We start from the raw sequence: 23,962 nt of genomic DNA on the forward strand, positions 1-23,962 counted from the left end.
TTTGCCAGGTCGATTGTCAAAGCCATGGAGAGGACAGTGTTTCAGCAAGAGTGACGGGGGAGTGTGGAGAGAGGCCAGCAGGGACCGAGACTGGGGCTTGGCTGCTGCACAGTTGGATGGATGCAGGGAGGAGAAAGGGAGCCAGCGAAGGGGCTGGGCGCGGCCCTGTGGAAACACGGGCTCCAGCTGCAGGGCTCAGGGAGCTTCGCCTAGGAGTTCCAGTCACTTACCTGCAGATGCCCCTGTGTTTGACCAGGGGCTGGCTTCTGGTGCTGGCACCTGCCCCGCCCAGCACTCCCTGTGGGCGTTCTCTCTCTGCCCCTCAGCAAAACCAGGTGAGACCCCAAAAGGGGAGGGCTGAGGCCAGGGCCCCGGCCGAGTCCAAACCTGGCACCTCCAAGGGCGTAGGTGGTGGGTGGGTGGGACCCTCTGGCTTCTGGGGGAAAGGGTGGGGCCGGGTGGGGGGGGACTTAGACCGAGTCGGGCAGGCAGTCCTTCCTTTCTCTCCCCCTCCGTAAAGGAAGGCAGAGAAAAACGTGTTTTTATAAATAGCTCCAGCCCCAGCTGATTTGTAAATTCAGTGGGTTTTTTATGTCAATGACATCACCCTCCTCCCCATGGCAACTCGCGACGATATAGCAATTGCCAAGCAACGTTGGAGCAGCCCAGCACCCCAAACGAGCAGGTCGCTGCCCAAGGATTCAATTGAGAAATCAGAAAGTGAGCGGGCGCGCGCGGCGGCGGAGGGGCGGGAGGGGAGCCGAGCGGCGGGCGGCGCGCCAGGCCGCCGGGCTGAGCTGTCCCCGCGGCCGCTGCCCCTTCCAGCGCGCCGGCCGCGGCGGGGAGGGCCCCGCGCGCCCTGCCTCACGTGCCGGGAGCTGGGAGAAGCCGCCCAGGTGACTAAGCCGCCCCCCGGCACTGAGTCACCCGCTCGTCCAGAGGTTGTCTTCCTTCGCGTTGGCATCTGATTATTTTGGGATCTGGGAACTTGGAGCTGTCTCTGAGTCCCGCCCCTTCCAGCTCGCCCTGCCCCCACCCCCACCTTGGGCTCCGAGGAAGATGGGACTTGCCGCGAGTCTCCTGTCACCCCCTTGGGATATGGAAGTCGCTGCCGGGGCCAGCGGTGCCTCGGGAAAGGGGCCGGCTGGTGGAGTGCAATAGCAGATATGGTGGCTCAGGCTGCCGGCGTGTCCTCTGGAGGTGTCGGCAGAGAAGGGGCGTCTTGTCCAGGCGCCCGGAGTCCTCCTGGGCTGGCTTTGAACTCACTGCCCACAGGGATGATTCTGTCGAGGAGTGGCCTCTAGGCTCAGAGGGGCATTTGGAGAGAGAGAGGCCAGGTCAGCCTAGGCTGGCTGGGCAGGTAGGTGTCCCTGCGCTGGGTGTGAGCGTGAGCGTGTGTGAGTGTGTGTGCATGTGCGGGGGGGAGCGCACGCGGAAGTGTGTGTGTCGGTGCGTGGATGTGGATGGGAGAGTATGCGGGCGGGAGTGTGTGTAAGTGTGTGTGGCCCCTGCTGAGGTCAGCAGTGGGTGCGGTGAAGAGCTGGGGATGGGGGATTTGGCAGCCGCTCAGCCTGAGAGATCTGGGCCAGCCCAGGCCCTGAGGCGGGTGCTGGGGGCAGAGGACGCCAGCCCGTGGGCCTGAGCAGGGTGGGGAGCTCAGGGTGGGCCCCGGCCCACTCTGGGTCCCCAGGACACAGACACAGCAAGATGCCAAGGGAGAGGGGGAGTGGTCCAGAGGGCCTGGCGAGGCATGGGGGCGGCGGGCCAGCTTGCCAGGGGAGCACGCATCGGCTGCCCCTCTTCCTGACAGCCCTGGGCCCTAAGGACACAGCTTCCCACCCGGGAATCCTGTCGCTCTCCCATGCAGTGTCAGCAGCCAGCTGGGTCCTCGGCGGAGCTCACGGGGGCACACGCAGGGAGAAGGGTACTGGTCAGAGCACAGCCCCCTCCCGCTCCGTGCCCAGCCAGGGGCCGCTGCCCGGCCTGGTGCTCAGGCCGGACCCTCGGGCCTCTGGCCCCACAGGGCCTGCCCCAGAGTGTGTCAGGCTGTGCGGCGTGGGCCCCCTGCCTCCCCCACACAGCTGGCAGCCTCACGGGCACACCGGTGAGTAAGCCGCGGAGGGAGGCAGGCTCTGTGCTCACACAGGAGGAAGACACCAACCAGGAGCCTTCTGGAGAAGTGACTGGTAGAGAAGAGCACTGAGGTTTCCTCTTTCTTCTTTTTTTTTCTTTTTTGCCTGAAGGGAGTGCCGCTTCCTGGGCTCGAGACAAGCATCAACCTGCAGTGGGAGAGTGCGAGACCCAGCTGCCCAGAAGGAGGGCTGAGGTAAGGTCCCTGCTGCCCCCGCTGCGGGCTCCAGCTTCCGGGGCTGGGGCTGGCAGAGCCCAGACGTGGAGGCCGTCCCTACCTGGGCACAGGACAGGCCCCCTTGACATCCCCGTGGGTCTTTGCTGTGGATTTCTGGGCTAAGGAGCCCGGCGCCCCGCCCAACCTGCCACTCCCTTTCCAGATCAAGTTTGAAATAGCCCAGACAGACCTGGCCTCTGCTCCCTGGCAGACGTGCTTGTTTCTGCGGTTCCTGGGTTTACCTGCCCCTTCTGCTGGACCCGACCAGTGCCACCAGGACGCCCCTGCAGGAGCCCCCTCTGACCTCCATTGCCTCTGGGACACTCCCTCATGAATCCATCTCACAAATATTTCTGGAGCATCCACTCTGTTCCAGGCTCCAAGTCACGCCCTGGCACTGAGCTTGACCTGGTGCAGATTCTAACTCTGACACAGCATCAGGCCGGCTTCACGGGGCTGCCTGGCCAAGCCCATTCCACCTCCCGAGCTGTGGGCTCCCCACCTCTGCTGCAGGGCTAATGGCCCTGGCCTGCCCCAGGGACCTCAGGCCCCAGGAGCTCGGGTTCAGAAAGCGTTGGGCCTCATGGACAGGCAAGGCTGATGCCATGGCTCTTGTTGGTTCTCTCGCTGGCAAGGTCAGAGGTGCCTGCACTTCTGCTTGGGGGTCCTTCCCTAAGCTGGTTCTGGGGAGAGCTGGGCTCTAGGAGTAGAGGATGAGCTCTGGGCTGTGTGGCCCCGAGGCCTGCGGGGCCCCGGCCTCAGCAGAAGCTCGTCTACATGGGAATGAGGCCTTCGGGCCAAGAAAGGAGTCCCCTTCTCAGGGAAGCTTCCCTGGCAGTGGTCCTGCTGCCAGGCCGGGAAGTGGCAAGCCTGGTTCCCTCGTGACAAGGTGCTTACTTAGGACAGGCCTGGCCCCAGGAGCAGCCCTTCTGGAAGCACGTGATTCGGGTCACAAGCTCCTTTCCCCTGAGAGGAGCAGTGAGGAGGGAGTGCGGGGACTGCGGGGACCTGCCACTCCCCCAAGGACAGACTGATCCTTTGTCAGCCTTCCGGGGCAGGCCGGGCGCAGGGGAAGGAGCAGGCAGGCCCAGGGTCTCCAGGCCCAAGGCAGAGTCCACACCGTGCCCAACTTCCAAGAATGACAAGGAATACCCCCTGGCCTGGAGGAGCACGTGGGACCAGAGTCCCAGGAACTCATAGCATCTCCCACTCAAGTTAATTCCCGCCCTTGGCTCCAGGGTGAAGAAAATGACCCGCTGTGGGGGCACTTCCTGCTTCCTCTGAAAAGGTGACTCCACGCCTGGGCGTCCTCCAGGCATGCAGGGCTGAGCAGTGGCTGCTATCCAGCTGAGACCGAGTGGCAGAGGCCACCGAGCACCAGCAAACAGCAGCGTGGCAGCTGGCTGGGACAGGAGGGAGCGGAGGGAGAAGGCTCACCAGCCCGGCTCGGCAGGGTGAGGACCAGGCCAGGGCCTGGAGGTGGGAGGAGAAAAGGCTACCTGGTATTTTTAAAGGGCTCAGGGAGCTCAGAGAGGGCTCTGGACTACTGGCTTTCTGATACATACCTAGGCCCCTCTGTGAGGGGGCAAGGCCAGACAGGGAAGAGCTGAGACTCTGAAAGGCTGCACTCCTTCCCCAGAGGGCCCCAGGACACCCCCAGCGCACTCTGACCTGGGGCCAGAAGTAGAGAGCCAGTCCTGCAGGATGCTCCTGAGTGGAAAGGCCCAGGACTCAGGAGCAGCTCCCGGTAGGACAGAGGCTAGCCGCCCTCCCTCCTAAGTAGGCATCGCGCAGCCTGCCTTGCTGGGGACCTCGAGGAAAGAGCTCATTTCTGCGAGCCAGGCTTGGTGGAAGGAAGTGATTAGCTGGTCTTCTCCAACAGTTTGGAACAGAGTGGGGAAAATGGAAGCTTCTGGGCAGAAAGAGCCCTCAGCTTCCCGAAGCCAAGGCTGGCCCTTGAGTGGGCAATCTGACTGGTCTTGGGAAGCTACCCGCTTGCTGTGGAGACACCCTCTACCCCCATCAGAGCTCAGCCCCAGGGCTCACTGTGGGCTGAGGGGAGAAGTGTGAGGTGTGAGATAAAGGCAATCTTGTCTTTTCCTGGCAAGATGTGGGATCCAGGCAGCCTTGGAGATAGCAGTTGGCAGCTTGTGCTGGCTCACTCTTGTAGGCAAGGGACATGGACTGCCAGCCTAGTAAGGTCAAAGCACTGGTGCGGTGGGGACAGGGGGCGGGGGAACTGCTGATAAATAAAGAGGACACAGCCCCTGCCCTTGGGGAGTTACAACCCTTAAACAGGGAAATGGAAAGGAGAGCTGAGTTTGTGAGGCCAACCCAGCCAGAAGCCAGCTGAGCTGCAGAGCCATGGTCGGCAGGTGGGTGGCTTCATCCTTTTGACCACTCTGCAGTCCAGACTCGTGCCTAAAGACCACTCCTGGGAGGTGTTCTTCATGTGGAATTTTATAAAGATGTACAAGAAAAATTAAGAATGAAAAACAAAAACAGCTGACATCTTCTGATATGACGGAAGACAAGGACACAGGAAGATATGTAAGTGCAAGAGGCAGGGTGGTGGCGAGATCAATAGTGTGGAGTCAGCAGGGCTGAGTGATCTTGGATAAATTATTTCATCTATCTAGGTCTCAATCTCCAGTCCAATGGAGATAATTATAGTCCCTACTTAGTAAGGTCATTGGTAGGATTAAATTAGACAATATTTGGACACTCTTAGCAGGATGGCTGGCATACAAGTGCTCAGTAAAAGATAACTGCTAACTGCCACCACTGTGATGATTATTAGTGTTAGGAGAACAAAGCACTATAAGGGAGAGATCATACCTGTGGCTTAGGGGCATCAGAAAAGACTTCATGGAGGAGGTGGCTTTGGAAGAACCCTCCCCTGAAGAGAAGCTAAAGCTCTTTGGCTGCTGATAGATCCACGCTTAATAAAGCCGGGAAGGAATACAAACCCAGATCCACTTTTTCCCAAATAACAAATTGTTTGTTTGCTGAGGTTCTCTAAGGAATTACTTGGGCTCATTAAGAGTTTCCTTTCTTAGAGTTTGAGGTCTTGAGGACCTCACATGGTGATGGAAGAAGCCAGGATCTGGCCCCACTCGTCTTTGGGCTTGTGGTCTTGTCATCCTTGCAGAATTGGGTACTAATGAGGACCCAATCTAAAACACAAACTTGGAGATGCTGCATATAGAGGGCCCAGGCTGGAGATCCCAGCAGGGTCCTTGACCACTCTTGACCACTCTGACAAGTGACTTGGAAATGTCCAGACACCATAAGGCTCCATCTCGGGAACTTTTTGCTTTTCCTACCTAAAAGGTATCTGTTCTATGGAAGGCAATCCCAGGTCCTGTTCTTGCCAGAACATGATGGGCTTTCACCTGCTGGGGACTCAGCAGGTAAAAAATGAATTCCCTCAAAACGAGATGAGCAGCCACCTCAGCCCTGGCAAATGGACTCCCCCAACCCTAGTGGGGCAGCGTCTTCCATAAAACCTAATTGTGACACACCAGGTGGGTGTAGAGACCCAGTGAATTACAGATGGACAACGATGACCTTTTCTGTACACCTGTGGGTTCTCTGGGTAACCCTTCCTCCCAGAGAGCTGTCTCAGTCAGCAAATCTCAGCATCTGTCTGCCCAGGTGACAATCTGCTGTGCTCTGGTTTGCATTTGGGCCCCCTGGGCCTCAAACTAAGAGGCCGAAGCAGGACTGTGTTCTTCTTACAGGCCCAGGCTGCCGGACCTGGGTGCTGCCCAGCTGGTCCTCTGGGTGCTTAGAGAAGCAGGTGCAGACAGCTGCCAGCTGGCAGGTTCTGGCCTCTGCCCCCAGTGCAGCAAGGACTGGCCTACACACCCCAGGGCAAATAGCAACCAACCAGCCACCTCGCTCAAGGCCTCCTGCTGCCTGCCCGGTGACCCGGGCCTCTGAAGGCTGCAGCAGCAGCGGCAGCAGGGCTAGAACTAGGAGGACGGCTTTCCGGCCTGGAGCACCTCATGCCTCCATTTTCTTTTTTTCAGCTTCAAATGAGATTCCACGTGGAATTGTGCAAGAGGGCATATAGGGTGGAGGGAGCCAGTTATGCTTCAGCCTCCCTGCATGTCCAGAGCCCAGTCCCAGGGTGGGGGAGGGGGGAGGAGCTCAGACAAGAAGTGGGCTGCCCGGGAAGGGAGCTGCCCACCCCGAGTGCTGTCGCACATCGAACCAAAGGGAGTCCTCAGAATGTTCAGTCTAACTTTGCCCGTCCCACCTGGGGCCATTCCAGGGACCAAGGCACCCTCTGAGGAGGAGATCCAGCTAATATGCCAATAGATTGACTCAAGTTCTACTGGTCCCAGGGAGCATTTTCTATTTTAACCATGAGGCTGTGAATGTCTTAAGCCCAAGAGTAACAGTAACAGTGAGAGTATCTGGGAACAAGAGAGGCTTGACCTCAGGTGGTCTTTTCTCTGGGATATACTTTTGGCCCCAGGCAGGACTCTAAATGTCTAGGGACAACCATCAGAGGACAGATCCCAGAAGCAGGAGGCCTGTCACTTTGCCACCAGGTCTGAGCTGGACAAGAAGACTTTTATATTCCATTATAGTGAGTCTTGCTGGAAGATGATGGGTCTGGGCTCCAGAAAGGTGGAGAAAGGCGGAGGTGCCAGACCCTGGCGAGGGATGGAGCCAGGCCCCAGGGGCTAGAGTGCCAGGCCCAGAGTGAGCAAGGGTGAAGGGCTCCGGGAGGAGACGACGGGCCCTGGCGGGGGACCAGGACGGACCTGTCCAGGGCAGCCCATCGTCCCTCAGGGGCAGGGCTCACCAGGACCCTGCGTGGCAGCATTCACATGACTGTCCCACAGGCTGGCCACCCCTGGGGCAATCCAAGGGACTCTGTCAGGTCGGGGCCAGAGACCGGGGGCAGGAAGGACCCTGAAGGGATGGAAGTATGCACTAAGCAAAGCAAGTGGCAGTTAGGCAGGTCGTGCCTTCTAACCTTGACCCAGGGCCACTGGTCAGTGCTCCCAGGAGGCCACCTGGCCTGGAGTCCGTGAATTTCGTTCATTAAAGGTAATATTTCCTGCCCAGAGGGTTGTGGATGGGGCATGGGCGGTCAACCTAAAACGCTTCCTCAGACTCTCCTTCCCTGAGGCTCCAGCCTAGTCCTCGCCTGGTGAGGCACAGGGCTTCCCCTCCCCCATGCCTCCTTGTCCTTCCTGAAAGTCAGGCCCCGGGTCCAGAGCACCCGTGCGGGCCACAGCCCCAGCTCGCCCTAAGGCCTTGGGTGGGAGCTAAAGGCGTGGAAGAGAGAGGAAAGGACAACGAAGCGCTTGCGTTCAAGGAGGCTTCCAGCTGTTCTGCCAGAGAGCTAAACTGCCAGCGAAAGACATTTGGATGGAACTTTGGAGACCATTATGTGCAGGCGGAGGCTGCAAAGCAGTCATATCTAAAAGATATTAAACGGATTCATCATGTCTCTAAAATGAGTGTCCTTAGTGCAGAGGTGGCTTTTTCTGTTCCTGGACCTTCCCAGAGCAGCTCAGCTCATGCTCCCCCATACCTGGGAAGGGGGTCTCAGCCTGCCCTGCTGCCCATGAGGTGGATGGATAGTGGTCCCTGCCTCTGAGCAGCTCGTCCCAGGTCACCAGGGCCCTCTGGCACTGTCAGGCAGGCTTAGCCCTCAGTGTGGTCTTTATTTGGGGAGGACAGTCCTATGTATTCCCAGTGGCACAGGAAGCCTAGTACAATGCAGAGCTAGAGAATACGCAGGCAAAGAGAGGCTTAAAGTTTCTGGGTGTGGTGCTTTCGTTCTGCAGAGGCCCAGGCTGGCAGCCGGGCTCAGGGACCTTTCCTAAACTCCTAATCAGGCCCCCGACGGTACTGCCTCCTAGGGCTGAGGTTCTCTCTCCAGGATCTGGAATAGACAGGCCTGTTGGGTTGACTTACCAATTTGTAGCTTTATCTGCTGAAAGAATCTGAGAATCTGAGTTGGCACAAAGAGGCAAATTACCTCCCTCCACGAACTATTCCCAGGGACTTGACCCCACACGAGCCAGCTCATATAAGGCAGTTGTCAGGACCAGGGACCCCTGGTTAGAAGAGGCTTTGGGTCAGATACACTGGGCTTCAAATTCTGTCTCCACCACTGAGACCCTCATCTACTTCCTTTACCTCTCTGAGCCTCAGTTTCCTCATCTGTAAAATGAGAATAAGGTACCTGGGTGGTAGTGAAAACGAGTGAGATAATATGCCTAAATAAATAGCTTAGCATTTGGCCTGGCCCTGAGGAAGGATTCGGTAACTGCCATTGTGATTACAACTGTTACTTGAGGAGGGCAGTCATCCAGAGAAAGGAGCCCTGGAAGCAGCCAGTGAGCTTGTCGCCAGGCATCCTCAAGCCCCGGAAGCTTTTCCAGTCACGCAGCACCAAGGTGCAGAGGACAGGATAACCGTTTGTGCTTTGATGGTATCTTTCCTCTGTGGCCCTTGCCCAGGCTATTGGCGCTCAGATGTCACAACAGGCCCCAGCAGCCACAGGCAGGGAGATAACCGGGAAGTGCCCAGCCCAGCGGGCCACCCACCAGCCCTCCCAGACCACACGGCCCGCACCGGCCTGTGTCCCGGAGCTGGCAGGGCTCCCAGAGCCATTTCCCGCGATGAGGTGTCTGTTCTCGGTGGCCCTGTCCAGAGCTCCTGCCCAATTTGTCCAACTATAGAAGGGCAGTGCCTGGACAACCCCCTCAGGCAGGAGGCCTGTGCCAGCGCCTCTTCCAAAGAGGGTGTGCCTGGTGCCCCTCCCTGTGCTCAGCAAGGCATCCTGGGAATAGGCTGGCGGGAGGCACAAGGACCCTGGAGCAGACGCTCTTCCCAGGCTGCTCCTGCTACCGCAGGCACGAGGCCCAGCTCAGAGGCAGATAGCGGAGGGGAGAGGCACACACAGGAATTCACCACTCAGGACCCAGCCCTGCTCCCCGCGCGTCCCAGCTACCCCCATGTGCAGAGGGTCGTCCAACCTGGGGCAGCTGAACCACGCGTAGATACGACTGGAACTGCAGAAACGGGTTGTCGTGGGCCGGAGAGGTCCCTCAGCGTAGCCTTGTCTGTGGTGTGGGAATCTTTTCTCTGGCATGCCTAAGCGATAGTTATCTGACTTCTGGAATATCTCCAGGGATGGGAGATTCATTACTTTCTTGGTCAGGCTTGTTTGGGAGCCTCTGCCTCGCTCAGCGTCCCAAACCCTATTGCAGATCCTAAAGTGGGGAGGAACCCAGGGTTGGGTCAACTTAGTCCCTACAGGGTGGGGAGGGGTCTTGGTCAGTAGCATTTCTGGGATACTCAAACCAAGACTCAAACCAAATTAAATACCAGTTCATTTCTGATAATAGTCTAATATGCACACTTTATTATAGTTCAACAGTTCAAAAGTACTGCTTGGAGCTGTGCTTTTGATATATAAGGCATTTTATTAAAAGAAAATAATTCACATGTGCATTTGTGAATCAGTAAAATATAATTCAGGTGCTGATCTTGTTTCAGGGAAGTAATGCATTTCACTCTAGCTTCGATTCATGGTTCATTTCATCTGCTCAGCAATCACCCCCACCCTCACCCCCACCCGCACAGCCCGCTTCCTGGAGGCAGCCTTTCAGCCAGTGCACCCCAGGCCCTGGGTAAGCAGCCTGTGGGGAAAGCCGTACTTGCGTCACCCCTGCTGAGCACGATCCTCCTGTCCAAGGCTCAGCAGTCAGCTTCCTGGGGAACCACAGTACAGGAGGGGTTGGCTGAGAGGTTGAGACCTACAGTGTCGTCTGGTCTGAAGAAAGAGAAAGAATCAGCTCAGGGAGACAGAGGAAGAGGGAGAGAGAAAGGGTAAGGAGAGGGGGCACATACACGCATTGTGTGTGTGTGGAGGAAGGTGGCCAGAGCGCCTGTCCTTAGCTGCCCCAGCCTAACACTACCCCTCAGGGCACACGGGACCAGCATCTCCATCTGGCCATGCCCCTCCCTCCAGGGGGACTGAGGGCATCGGGTCGTCGTACAGCCAGACAGGGCACAGGCCTGCTGGGGCAGGTGACTTCCCAGTGGCTGCCAGACCTCTGTTTGGTTGGAGCCTTAGAATAAACTGCACAGCAATTGAGCCCATAATGCAAAATGATTTGTCCATAAAGAACACTGATATGTCTAGAGAATCAGTGAACAAGCATGCTGTGTGACAATGCTATCCAACAATAAACTGGAACTTTATTTTGCTAATAAAAACAAAAAAAGCCATGTGGCAATAGTGCCCTACCATTAATAATTGAAGTCTGAGGTGCCCAGCCATGATCGAAATCCCTGTCCTGCCCTTGGCCCCTGCTCTATGACACTGGCAGACACCCAGCCACAGCAGGCTGGCAGCCATTTGGGGCCCAAGTCAAGGACAGCTGGGGTCTTCTCACTTCCTTGTTTGAGGAAAAGACAGACAGATGGCACCTGCCACTTCAACCCTCCCCCCATACACATGGAAACCCAGCCTCTAAGCCAAGGGAGCAGGGCAGAGGCAGCTAGGCATGAGCCACTCTGCGTGGCCATCCTCATCAGGCCAGTGCATGACCAGGGAGCACCGGAAGTTGCCAGCTCTGGAAGGAACAAAGGAACCCCAGGCCCTCGGCTCTGGAACAGGGCCCTATCCTCTGACCGGGGGTGCAGGGCTCCTAGAAGCTTTCTTTTCCCAGAGCCCCCTACCCTGGAATCCTGAGACCAGACAGCTCTAGACAGCAAGTTCTAGGAGGGGAATTAGAGTCCCTTTGAACCCCACTTTCCTGCCTGCACAAGAAAGGGGGTGCCCCAGGACATTTTGTGGCCTTGTCCAAATTGGACTGACAGGCTAAAGTGACAGATTTTAGGCCTCCAGCTGGGGCTGGTGGGTGGGCACAGCACCTCTCAGATCCCAGGGAAGCCGCCCGGCCGCGGCGGAAGCGTGCCGCGATGTAAATTAGGAAGTTAATGACACCCTGACCCAGCGCTCAGCCCTTAATCCAAGTCTTGCCAGCGTCTTGGCGGAAGGGCACTGGGGCCGCAGGGAAGTCGCAGCCGGCCGAGCCGGGTCAAGGCCACAAGGCGAAGGGCCGGCCCGAAGGGATGGAGGGAAAGGGTTGAAGTGGGGTCACATGGAGGGCTGGAAAGAGGAGGCGCCCCTCGAGTAGAGAGGCCCCTGGCCGCCGCCCCTGCGCCCCTCGGCCACTTCTTCCCGGGTACTTGGCTCAGTCCTCCCCCAGGCCACACCCTGAAATCAAACCCGCGGCCAGGTGAGGCCGGCGCTGCGCAAACGTGTCGGCGCGGCCTCTCGTCGCCGGCCCGCGCCCAGCCCCTCCCGTGGAGGGCGGGCCCAGCTCCCGGGCCTATCCCACCTCTCCAGGGCTTCCCGCTCGGCAGGTGGGTGCCTAGCGCGCCCCCGGCGGCCCCGGGCGGCCCGGAACTTTCTCTGAGTTTTCCTTCCCCGAAGTTCGCGGCTGGACGGCGCGCGGTGCGCCCGGGGAGCTGCCCTGGGCGGAGGGGCCTTGAGCGCCGGCACGGAGAGCTCGGCGCCCCTGGGTGCATGACTTCCCCCCACATGGGTGTCTGGAGCCCCCGTCCCCGCCACCTGGGGCTGCATCGGCTTCGGGCTACCGTCCTGTGGGGGTGCACGTGGCGCGGGAGGTGGGGGCGACTCGTCCCTGAGAGGGCGCAGCTCCCGGGGCTGCGAGGAGGGACCCCACGGCCGCGCAGGCTGGGAGCGCGGCAGGGAGAGGCGCGGCCCCGGAAGCGGTGCTGCGCCCCCAGTCGCCTCCCCTTCCACCTGAGATCGGCCGCTGGGTCGCGAGCCGGCGTGGGGCAGTTCCCAGTGCCCTGGCCTCTGGCCAGTCGCAAGGTCTGCGGAAACGCTACATTCGTCCCATCGTATTTCTGATCTGATTCAGCCCAGGCCTGCGGAGAACTGGCCCAGAAAGGTCCTTGGGTCTTCCGTCCCCTGGGTGCCTGAGAGCGCTGCCCACTGAAGAGTGAGGAGAGGCGAGGAAGGCGCCCACAGGCGGTGAGTGACTGGATCTCTGGCCCCGGAAGGGTGTCGGGAGCCTTTTTAAGACCTCTGGAGGGACAGGCTGGGAGGGGGAGCAGGCAGGCAGGTGGCCCTCCAGAGCTGGCTTGGTCCTGGTACCCACAGGCAGCGTCCGTGGTCCCTGTACTCCAGGTGCGGGGTGAGTGCTCAGGGCTTCGGCTGCCCTGCCCTGCCCACTGCCTGGCCTCTGTTTATTGTCAAGTCTGATGCCTGTCTGGGGTTAGGCCGTGTCACCGAGGCCAGCGTGCGTTGAATCCATGCTTGGGAAACAGGCTCCTGGAACAGGAAGGGCTGTGAGGCAGGCCTGGTGTCTGCGCCAAGCAGGGCAGGAGGAGGCAGCAGGTCCTCGGGGAGCTACCTGCAGAGGTGCCTGCTCAGCCCATCCCAGCCTGCCAGCTGGTTCCCCAGACCTCCAGACCTGCTGGAATCGCTGCAGCCCCTCCCACACCCAGTGAGCGGCGTGGGATCTGGGATGTCAATGCTGCTAGGGATACCAAGGACTGGCCAGGAAGAGTCCCAGGGTGGAGATAGGCTGTGTTTTCTCTCTCTTGCCCCATTCTGGTGTGTGTGTGTTTAGCCTCCTGTGGCTTGTTTTTCGAGGTGGGGGCTCAGGTCTATGTCTGTGCGAATTTCGTGGCTGCTGCAGCATACATTACAATGCTGTGGGTTCTCCTCAGGCCATGTTTAGGGCAGTGGCTGAGAACACAGCATTTGGAACCAGAAAGAGTTGGGTTTGAATCCTGACATTGCCTTTGACTCCTTAGGCAAGTTACTTCTCTCCAAGCCTTTAAATGTCCATCCATAAAAGGAGGATGATGATACCTTCTTCATAGAATAGTTGTAAGGAGTCACTGTAATAATAAATTATTACAACCTCATTGGTGGGGCACCAGCTTCCAATTGTTATTATTAGAAAAGGTTTGGCTACACTGAGCCCTCCTTTCCTGGAGAACTTTGAGAATGCGCAGGCTGTTGGCAGGAGATGGTTGCCGGTGTTAGAGCAGAGCATTGGGAAGACAGTAAAGGCAGAGGGAAGGTCATGGGAGATCCTGACTCAAGGTCTCTGGGTCTCGTGGAAGCCAGGAAGGGGCTCTTTCCAGAAGAGGATCCAGCCTTGGTGGCACGTGAGCAGCACCTTCTGTATATGCCACAGGTGCCCACCTGGGTACACCGTTAGTACAGGTGCTGCCTGGGGCATGGGGAGCCTTTGGCTTGAGGCTTCCGGTCCTATCTCTGCTCTAAGGAGCTGTGTGATTTGGGGCAAGCCGTTTGACATCTCTGGACCCTGGGCCTGGTGGATGAGCACACAGGGCTTGGAGTTGGAGAGATCTGGGTTTGAATCCCAGCCTCACAGATAATTCCTTTTTCATTTGCTCATCCGTAAAGTGGAGCACCTAATATCTACCTCGTGGAGTTGTTGTGATCATTGAGTGAGCTAATAAAAAGCACCTCGCTCAGTATCTGGCACAGGGTGGGTACTTGACCTGTGTATACTCCCTTCCTCTTCTCCTTCCTGCCGTCTTGAAAATGGGCACAGTCAAGCAGGTTCAGCCCGACTCACAGGGGTGTTATGAGCATAACGTGTGGAGGTGAACAAACAGTAATTGAAAAGGTGAGGGCTGTGAAAACATGAGGCAATCCTGTGAGGAGGGGACTCTGACGGTCCTTCTGGCTCGGCACTGAGGACTCTGGGGGACTCGGGCCTCTGGCCGGTGAGACAGGTTGCTGGCGGGCAGCCCTCCTGGGAGGGTCACCCATCAGACTCTTCCCTCAGAGCTAACCCCATGCCCAGGAAAGCCCAGGGCCGTGGACCACTGCCGAAGCACAGTGGCCAGAGGTCAGAGGGCCGGTCTGGCTCAGGTCTGGAGCCCCGAGGGCTGGACTGCCACACTGCGGTGCGTGCTGGGGCCTGGCAGAGAGGTGGCCTGAGTCAATATTGACCTTCCCCTGCTGGTCAGCCTGGCTCTTCTGCCTCTCATTCAGCTAGAGTGTTGACACAAGTGATTGAACAAGCATTATTATTGTCTTCTTTTCAACAGCAGCCGCATCAGCTCTCCCCTGGGGATCCACTGGGAGCTGTAGCATGGGACCGGCCACACGGGCGGGGAGCCCAGGCCTTTGGCTTGTTCTGCGCTTGCTGCCCTCCACTCTGGCGAGCCTGGCAGCTCTCTTGGCCCCTCCAGCGGGCCAGCAGAACCTCCGGGAAACTGCTCAGCCTCCTGGGGACTCTCAGCTCATTGGCCCTGGGCAGACCTTCCGAAGCCTGCAGGCAGTGGGGGTGAGGGCCACGCCTAGGGGTATGACCCACCCACCCTGCAGGTGACAACTGCTGAGAAAAGCAGATGGCATTCTCACCAGGCCCCTCCCCCCGGCGGCTGGGTACCACCTCCTGTCCTGTGACGCAGGGCAGATGCAGGCCCGGGTCCCTGGCGGAGGCGAGGGGAGGCAGCCTTCAGCGCCGCACAGGGAACTTTCTAACCGTGAGCAGGGGGAGGACAGAGGAGCAGAGGCAGAGCCTGGGAATGGGGAGAAGCACCTGAACGCATCCAAGCAGAGCGTGGACAGGCCCCTTTGGGTACAGCACAGGAGCACTGAAGTGAAGGCCGCGGGGGCGTTAGACCACAGCTGAGCCTCCCGCCGGCCTCACGGTCTCCTCTGGCTGTGGGGTAGAGCGACATCTATTTTGAAAAAGGCCAAGTAGACTGTACAAGAGCGAGGATTTCACCATGGTCCCCAGAGCCCAAGGTAGAGGAGGCACACAAATATCATTTTGAATAAATGAATGCATAATGTAATTTTAGATCTAACCAAATTCCAGAAAGTAAAATTTTAGGAAAGTCTTCTCGGCTCCCATGGAAGGCTGCTTCCGTTCATGGTCATTCTCAGCCAGGCGGCCAGGTAAGGGTTATCCCTCTGTGGCGTGTGGGATGATGGTCTCCCCAAAGCGGTTGTAGAGAGGTCCCCGCTCCGCTCCGGCCGGCAGGGCAGATGGCCCGTCGTCCGAAGGCCCCTCTGTGAGTGGATGGTGGCTGGAGCGGGCGTGCTTCCCCAGACTCTTAGAACTCGGCCTGGTGAATCTAGAGGGGTCCTTCCCCAAAAGTGTCTTGGAGGGGCCCTGAGAATGACACGGGATGGCATGGTGGTGGCTGCCGGCAGAGGCGGGTGTTCACGTCGTGGTCTGGGGCAGTCAGACTTGGGTCCGCCACTTCTTTGCTGCTCAACTTGGGTGAATCTCATCATCTCCCTGAACATCAGTTTCCTCCTCTGTATAACGCAGACAGTCATAATTCTACATCATGGGCTTGAGATGAGGATTGAATGAGACCCTGTGTGTAAAATGCTCAACCCAGAGCCTGTGTGTCAGCGAAGCACTCCCTGAGTGAGGATTATTAAAAATACCCAAAATTGGTCCTCAAGCTAGAACAACTGCTGCCTTGTTCCCCCCCCCCCAACCCCCCATCCCCCTCCGATGTCACCGATGGAAATATGGAGACTAGGCCAAGGTCACAAACCACATGGAGCGGGCACTCAGCGGGCAGCCCTGGATGTGGCTCTGATAAGCAAGGGGAGCCTCCCTCTTTTGCTCCCTCCCGCACTGGCTCACCGGGGAGTCCAGCTGGAGGTACCCAGGGCTCTGGGGAACAGGAGCTGACCTGGAGCAGCTGCCTGCTCTCTTCCCCCAGGGCCAGCAATAGAGGGGAATCTGCACCATTTACCGCTCGGGGCCTCGTTCCTAGCAGCTTAACAGCATCCCAGAACTTAGGCAATCAAGCAAATCTGCCCCCTTCCGAGTAGCTACAAACAACTTTTGGCTCTTTCTGGAAACCACCTTCCCAGACTACAGTGTTTTCTGGTGAACCCCTTCAGTGAGCTAAATGTCCTTTCCTTGAAAGAGATTCAATTTGTCGAAATAGCCCAAACTCCCTCAGAGCCAGTTCTGGAGGGTAAGGTGGGGCGACCACCACAGATACTGCCCCTAGGGGAAGAGCAGGGGGTGAGGTTTAGGAGACAGTTGCTGTTGACACAGGACAGGCCCCAAAGGTGATTCTCAAAGAGGAATTTTGGAAATATCAGAGCATGTTTGGAACAAGGAGGTGACACTCTGGAGGGGACTGCCTGAAATGGCAGCACTTCCTTTGACTGCCTAAGTGCTGGGCTGAGCTCTAAAGGCAGGCTTGTGTAATACCGGCCCTGCCTTGGGCTGCAGGCCCTTATCAGGGTGGGCGGGGTGGGCCGGGTGGGCTTGGCCTCCCAGGCCCCAAAAGGTGAATATCTCTCCCCAGAGGAGGAGCAGGTGGGGAGAGTGCCCCTCCCACCACTACAGCTGCTTTGCCATCTGGTGGGGACCCTGGGCCAGTCAAACCACAATGCCTTGCTACAGGGATCCTGTCTGACTATTCTAGGACCAACACCCTTGTCACTGGGGAAAAGTAGCATCAGCCAAAAACAAACAAACAAAATCCCTGCCCCCACTCGTCTAGCCAAGGCCTGCGGGTCGCCTGGTTCTAGCTGAGACCCTGCAGAGGGGCCCTGGACCCTTCCCATGCTGCAGGAAACGCACTCCTGCTGTTTCTGCAGCTTTTCACGGTGCCAGTCCCTGGCCCCCAAGCCCCCAGGATGGCCGCTTGGAAACCTTTCACCTACTCCGTCTGTTTCCAAACCAGGGAAGGGTCGGCCTGCGAGTCAGGACTGAATCCCAGAGCGGCTCCGGGAAGAACCTAGAAGCCTCGGTGAGGGAACTGCCCCTGCCTGGCCCCCGCCTCCAGGCACGCCCATCCCCCAGGAGTCCATCAGCCCCCTGCTGTTCCTTGGACCTCCAGGGAAGGAGTTAACAGCTGCCTACCTCCTCTAGAGCCGGCAGAGTCCTTGCGGCCAGGGCTCCGGAATCAGATCTGGGCTCAAACCCCAATGCAGCCATTTCCTCGTTCTGTAACCTTGCCAAGTTATTTAATCTCTCTGACTCCTATCTGGCTTTGTGAATAATAATAACAACTCCTATTTCCCAGGGTTATTTTTCGTGAGTAAGGGCCTAGCACATAGCAGGTGCTCAAAAGAGTTCCTTCCCTTTCTTTTACCCGGTCCCCTGCTCCTCCAGCACCACAGTGCCACCCTTCAGTGACCCAGGCCTGTGGCTTCCTCTACTTTCCTACCAGCTCCGCCCTCGGGTTTACTGGGTGTGGCCACATTTCCTCTAGAAAGCTTCTGCCAGGAGCTGCCAGCCCCCATCTGGCAGGATCTGGCAAGAGGAAGCAGCCACAGCGGGAGCTGAGCAGGGGGAGCTTCCTTCTCAAACCACGCTGGGCTGGGCTTTTCCCCCGGCACTGGGCGCCCTCAGGTCCCAGTCCTGGGTGGGCCGGTGGCTAGAAGGTCATGCCCACAGACGTTCGGAAGAGGCCAATTCAAAGCAGTGCTCAACCACAGCTGTTCCTCCCAGCCTGAGAAGGAATCCTCAGCGTGGCCCCCCCTGGTGTCCCTGTGTCCAGGCGAGGTGTCAGGTGCAGAGGCTCGGGCAGCCAGAGGCCACCCTCTGCCCCAGCTGGTGCCCCACCTCCGGCTCTACCTCAGGGTCATAGGCCCACGTCATTTCTTCCAGGCTAGGTGGAAGGAAAGGCAAAGACTGGCTCTCTGAAGGAAAATAACCCTATCCCTCCTCAGGGGTGTCTTCTTTGAAGATGAAGCGAGCATGGATGCAGAAAGACGGAGACAGTAGTGATGGCAGCTTGCAAGGCAGACACGGCCTGGTTTGATTGAACTGGCTTGTGGCTGACCTGCAAACGGCCTCGCCTTGGCCCTGAATCCTTGGCCTTGGGTCAGAGGTGGGCAGCTGGGGTGGAAAATTGAGACCTAGGACTGGCATGTTGAGAGCCCCTGTCTGAGCAGGTGGGTGAGCTCCAAGGACATGAGCCCCCCTGCTGGAGGGATGAAGGAGATATTTGCATCTCAGGGGTTTCACATCCAGCGACTAGGGTAATGCTGGACATTTGAGTGTGTGGGCATCTCTTAGAAGCTCAGTTTTCACAAAAAATTTTTTCTTAAAAAAATTTTTTTTTTTTTTTAGGAAAGTAGTTTAAGGCTTTAAGGAAATTTTAGAAGAGTAGAAAGATGGGGAAGGGGGAAACCAACTGTAGCCCCACCCGTCAAACACACCACAATGAATGTTTTGCTGTGTATGTGTTAGTTATAGTCATACTCCACTTGAAAACTAGTGTAAATGAAATCTTTAAAAATAATACCCTACTCTTAACCTATACCATCAAGAATTCCTTGGACAAAGGAAACTTGGTAAAGATGAATTTGGCTCTGTGACCTAGGAGTACAGACATGTTTTGGCCCCAGAAGGTCATGGTTGGGGAAAACCAACCAAACTATTACCCACACCTTGGGTCACCAAGTGGTCACTCAGGACCAGACTACAACACCCCAGCCCACCTCTGCCACCCCAGCACTCCCACCTGAAGCTTATCATTTTACCTTTCACATTTAGGTCTATGATCTATCTCAAATTAAGTTTTGGGTATGGTACGAATTAGAGGCCAGGATTCATTTTTTTCTCATAGGGATATCTAATTGCTTTAGTGACATTTCTCAAAAAGATTTATGCCCCATCACATTGCAGTGTCATCTTTGTCATAAATCAGTGGGGCTATTTCTGGACTCTCTCCTTTGTCCCATTGGTCTATTCATCAATCCTTCTACCAATAATTATTGTAGCTTTATAATAAATCTTGATTCTAATGATGTAATCCTCCAACTTAGTTCTTCAAGATTGTCTTGGCTATTCCTGTTTCTTATATTTCCCTGTTCATTTTAGAATTGGCTTGCCAATTTCTACAAGAATAAATGTACTGGGATTTTTATTAAGACTGAAATACAGCTCTAGGTTAATTTGGGAATAATTGACATCATTACAATATCAAGCCTTACATCCATGAATATTCATGAATGTCTTTAATAATGTTTTGTACTTTTCAGTGTAGGGGACTTGCACATCATTCCTTAGATTTATTCCTAGATATTTGCTATTTCTAATGTTTTCATAAATGGTGTCTTTAAATTTTTTTCACTTTCTATATCCTTTGGTGGTATGTAGAAATACAGTTGTCATATATATATATAACCTTGTATCAGGGACCTTCTAAATTCATTTCTTAATCCTGATAGTTTGCATGTAGATTCTTCTGAATTTTCTCCATGCACAATCATGTTGTCCCAGGCAGTCCTGACCCCACCACATTTCAGATGAGTGCTAGCAGCCTCCCTTTAGGCCAACTCCCTATGACATAAGTGACAGGCTCTGATTTCTAAATCTCTACTCCCTCCACCTGGAAGCCTGAACTTGTCCATTGCATCTGCTCTCCTACCCTCATCACCATAGCCCCCTACCCTAGGACGCTGGGCTGTGCTTCCCCTCAGGTGTTTCCTGCTGCCTCTGGGAAGAACTTGTTCAGAAATTGCTGGTGGAGTGGACTCAGGAGGAAGATCCCACATCATTTAGACCATTCGCTCAAGAGGCTGTCCTGCACCTTCCTGCAGCAGATGCTGGGACTGGGTTGAGGGCGAGGGGTAAGGTGTAGGGGTGGGAGTGGAACAGGAGTTGGGAAGAGGGCTGTTCTGGGGAAGAAAGTATTCTCCAGTCTTCCTCACCTCTAGAGTAAGTCCCTTCTCCTCCGGAAGAATTCACAGAGCTGGGGAGGAGGCTGAAACCGTCAGCCAAACGAATCCAGGGATTGAGGGTCTGTCCAGGAGGCAGGGAAGACCTGCGTGGCTTCTTGGAGAAACTGAAGGAAGACTCTTCTGTAGCAAAAGGAAAGGGCCAAGTGGGAGGAGATCAGATTTTAGCAAACCGCAAGGAGCTTACGTAAGGGAAGCATAGCGAGGGCCCCAGATCCCAAACCCTGAAATTGGCCTGACCCCTCAACAGTACAAATCTGAGGAGCGGGGTTCAGCGTCCTCCAAGGCATGTGCCTGCCTTGGGCCCCAGCGTCTACAGAGTCCGGCCCTCAGAGACGGGGAGCCAAAGAGAGGTGAGACAGCGAGAGAAACAGCCACCGTTTACTGGGAAATTGCAACCTAATGCCCCCTAAGCCCTGTGAGATATCTTTTATGAACCTCATTTTATGGATGAAAGAACACTGAGGTTCAAAGCGTTTAAGGAACTTGCTCAGAGTCTCCCCGCGGAGCGACGGACCAGCAACTCCAGTGGGTGTATTTCATTCCCAGGTCCTTGGTCCCCAGGGGCCCTGTGTGTGTGGCTTGGCCCTCAGGGAGGGTTTAGTTGACCCAGGAACCTCAAGGTCCTGAGAAGGGGCCGACATTCCAGCAAGTATGAAACAGCTTCAGGATGGTTGGCACAGGATGAACACTCGTGGCTTCTTGGAGAAGCGGTGGCTTTCGGGGGCTGCTTCCTTTCTCATGGGGACCAGCTGCCTCCAGATCGCCGAGCTACTGCAGAACCGGGCGAGCAAGGAACCAAGGAGAGGGCCACCGCCCTGTGCTCCAGATGTGTGGAGAGCGTCCCTGGATGTTCATTTGTTTCTTAAAACCTGGTAGTGACCTTTCCAAGTGACATAAGGACCCGCTGAACTGTTCTGAGCCCCTTCAGGTGCAGAGGCATCCAGGTGGGCACCTGACCTCCAAAGACTTGTGGTCCCAGGCCCAGGCCCCCGAGGCTAAGCTAGGGCAGCCCTTTGGGAGTCGTCATAGCTCCCGGGTTTCCAGTTTCCTGCTCTCAAACCTAGTGGCGTTAACCTTTGCACACCCATGTCACTCCTCACCGCTGGTGGAGCTCAGTGGTAAAGACCGCAGGCCGCGGGCAACCCCACAATTGGCAGGACAAGGGATGGAGGCAGGTCTGCAATGCTGCTTTGTACAATCAGAATCCTGAAAGCTGAGAAAAAGGGACCCCCTCTCCTCTCTGCCCTGCCCCACCCCAATCCCTTTGTCTCAGGACCTTTCTGAAGTGAAGCGAGGACAGAGCACCCAGTGACCCTGAGACCCTTTGGGGGTTCCCTGGTCTTAAGAGAAACAGCCCCCCGAGTGGACAACATGTCTCACGTGGGCTGGTTGACTTCTTTTTTTTAGAATTTATTTATTTTTATTTATCCCCTCTTCCCTGATGGTCCACTCACCTGTCTGTTCATTGTTGTCTTGCCTTCTCCAGGAGGCACTGGGAACTGAACCCAGGACCTCCCACATGGGAGGCGAGTGCCCAACAGCCCGAGCCACATCCGCTTCCCATGGGCTGCGGCATCTGCTGGCTTGTGGCATCTGCTTGTTTAGGCATCTGCTTGTTGCATCGGGTGCAGTCTCTAGCTTATTGCAGCAGGTACAGTGTCTGCTCGTGTTCTCTCAGAGGTACCGGAACCCGAACCTGGGATCTCTCATGTGGTAGGCGGGCACCCAACTGAGCCACATCCATTTCCCTGTTGGCTTTTTATTAATGTTGTGTATCACATTAACAGCTTTTCTATTGTTGAACCTTCCCAGGACAAACTCAAGTTGATTGTGATTTATAAAACAAACAAAAACTTTAATATACTTTTGGATTCGATTTGCTAGTTTCATTTAGGATTTTCACATTTATGCTCATTATGTTCAAATTTTTGTTTTCTGTGCTGTTCTTATCTGGTTTAAGAATCAAGGTCATAATAGCTTCATGAAATGAGTTTGCTAGCTTTCCTCCTTGGCTCCCGCATTTTTAAATTCTTCAACAGTGAAATGCTGTTTGTAATGGGCTTTGGATTTTATAAAAACACACCCACCCCCAGAGTCTTCCTCCTCGGCAGGGGACTTGGCGCAGACAAGGAGACAGACACCTCTTTTCCTTGTTTATAGTCTGCGTTGGCTTATTTATGGTGCTTTTGTTGTTTCTGGGGCCGCTGTGCTGAGAGCCAGCCATTTCCCTGAGGAAGTTGTAGCCGTGGGCATGGAGCTGCCGTGCACCACTGTCTGTAGGGGAGGGGAGAAGAGCGAGGGTGAGCAGCCTGCTGGCGATAGGGAGGGGCGGCCTGGAGACTGAGGGTCAGAGAGGCCCCTGGGCAAGAGGGGCCAGGGCAACGGCACAGGGGAGCTGTGTTGTGCGGAGAGCAGGGCAGGAGCCCCAACCCGGTGGCCCTGGCACCCTCTGTGGCCGTTCCTGTCCTGGTCCCATCTGTGTGGACCCCCGCCTAACCTCGACTCAACCCTCCCCATGCAGACATCATGTTCCGTAAGAAAAAGAAGAAACGCCCTGAGATCTCAGCCCCGCAGAACTTCCAGCACCGCGTCCACACCTCCTTTGACCCCAAAGAAGGCAAGTTCGTGGGCCTCCCCCCACAGTGGCAGAACATCCTGGACACGCTGCGGCGCCCCAAGCCCGTGGTGGACCCTTCGCGCATCACGCGGGTGCAGCTCCAGCCCATGAAGGTAAAGCAGGGGGCGGGGACTGGGCGGGGGGCGTGGGGAGGGTGTGAGTTCAGCCTCTCCCACTCCTCAGAAAACTTCCTGGTGAAATCACGAAACCCCCGAGGAACCCCTCGTCAGCTCTCCATTAGCAGGCTCGTGGGGGTGTCAGCCTCTGCGGGGTTGTTAAGGTGGCCAGACTTAGCCAAGAACAACACAGGACGTCGGTTACATGTGCATCTCAGATGACAGCCAAGGCTCTTTCAGTTTGAGTATGTCCCATACAATTCTGGGAACATACTTGTACTAAAAAAGTAGTCGTCGTTTATCTGAAATGCACATGTAATTGGGTGTTCTGTATTTAACCCGACAATCCTATCAGTGGGCCGAAAGTAAAGCTGATTTCCCCTCTGATCACAGAGGTTCAAAGCAGGTGGCATCAGTGGTGCCAAGGCCTGCAGAGGAGCCTGGGGTCCCGGGGGGGGGGGGGGGGCTGGGGGCTTCCCAGACCAGGGGAATTTAGCTGTGTGTGTCTAGAAGGGCCCATCCAGGAGCCCAGGGAGGGGCTGGTGTCAGGAGCCCGGTCTGGATATAGAGGCCACGAAGCCAAGCGTGTGTGGAGGAGGGTCCTGGGCAGGCCCTGCCTCCTTAGAGAGCTCAGGACGTAACTCAGGAGGCCGCCAGGTCGAGCTGGTCCAGCCCGGGGCCCACCCCCACCCCAGTGCTCCCCAAGCTCGGCCAACCACCCCACTTGGCAGGCTGGCTTGTGGCGCTGCAGTTACTACCCTGTCTGCTCCTCTGGCCTCCGAAAAAAGAAAATGGGCCTTACGTTCCTCCCCTCCCCCCAGTTGTCTGCTCACTCTGTCCATTCACTGTGTGTTCTGTGTCTGCTTGTAGTCTTGTCAGCGGCACCCAGAATCTGTGTCTTGTTTTGTTGCGTCATCTTGCTGTGTCAGCTCTCCATGTGTGCGGCACCATTCCTGGACAGGCTGTGCTTTTTTCATGCTGGGCGGCTCTCCTTATGGGGTGCACTCCTTGTGTGTGGGGCTCCCCTACGCAGGGGACAGCCCTGCGTGGCACAGCACTCCTTGCGTGCATCAGGACTGCGCATGGGCCAGCACCACACGGGTCAAGGAGGTCCGGAGTTTGAACCTTGGACCTCC

The 23,962-nt window shown here is 56.5% G+C and overlaps 1 protein-coding gene and 1 long non-coding RNA gene across 7 annotated transcripts in view; one reads left to right on the plus strand and one right to left on the minus strand.

Annotated features, from left to right (window-relative positions):
* Nucleotides 1-240: 240 nt before the first annotated feature.
* Nucleotides 241-23,962, plus strand: part of PAK6 (p21 (RAC1) activated kinase 6) — a 34,138-nt gene continuing 10,416 nt past the window's right edge. Inside the window, exons 1-3 of one of the 6 annotated variants that reach the window (XM_058293912.2) lie at nucleotides 241-335; nucleotides 2,244-2,326; nucleotides 22,615-22,823. In XM_058293912.2, the coding sequence (XP_058149895.1) occupies nucleotides 22,620-22,823 (204 nt within the window). In that variant the 5' untranslated portion in view covers nucleotides 241-335; nucleotides 2,244-2,326; nucleotides 22,615-22,619. Of the gene's footprint in view, nucleotides 336-632; nucleotides 721-774; nucleotides 1,361-2,243; nucleotides 2,327-4,611; nucleotides 4,898-12,282; nucleotides 12,396-22,338; nucleotides 22,394-22,614; nucleotides 22,824-23,962 lie in introns of those variants that run through there. The other 5 variants (XM_071214105.1, XM_071214104.1, XM_058293910.2 and 2 more) reach the window with 5 other exon arrangements.
* LOC131277978 (uncharacterized) lies at nucleotides 15,181-22,204 on the minus strand. The gene is made up of 3 exons (XR_009185068.2): nucleotides 21,548-22,204; nucleotides 20,064-20,213; nucleotides 15,181-15,683 (listed from the first exon to the last, which is right to left on the minus strand). It is a non-coding gene; the product is annotated as an uncharacterized lncRNA (long non-coding RNA).

Source organism: Dasypus novemcinctus, chromosome 3, assembly GCF_030445035.2.
Source record: "Dasypus novemcinctus isolate mDasNov1 chromosome 3, mDasNov1.1.hap2, whole genome shotgun sequence".
Classification (NCBI taxonomy): Eukaryota; Metazoa; Chordata; class Mammalia; order Cingulata; family Dasypodidae; genus Dasypus; species Dasypus novemcinctus.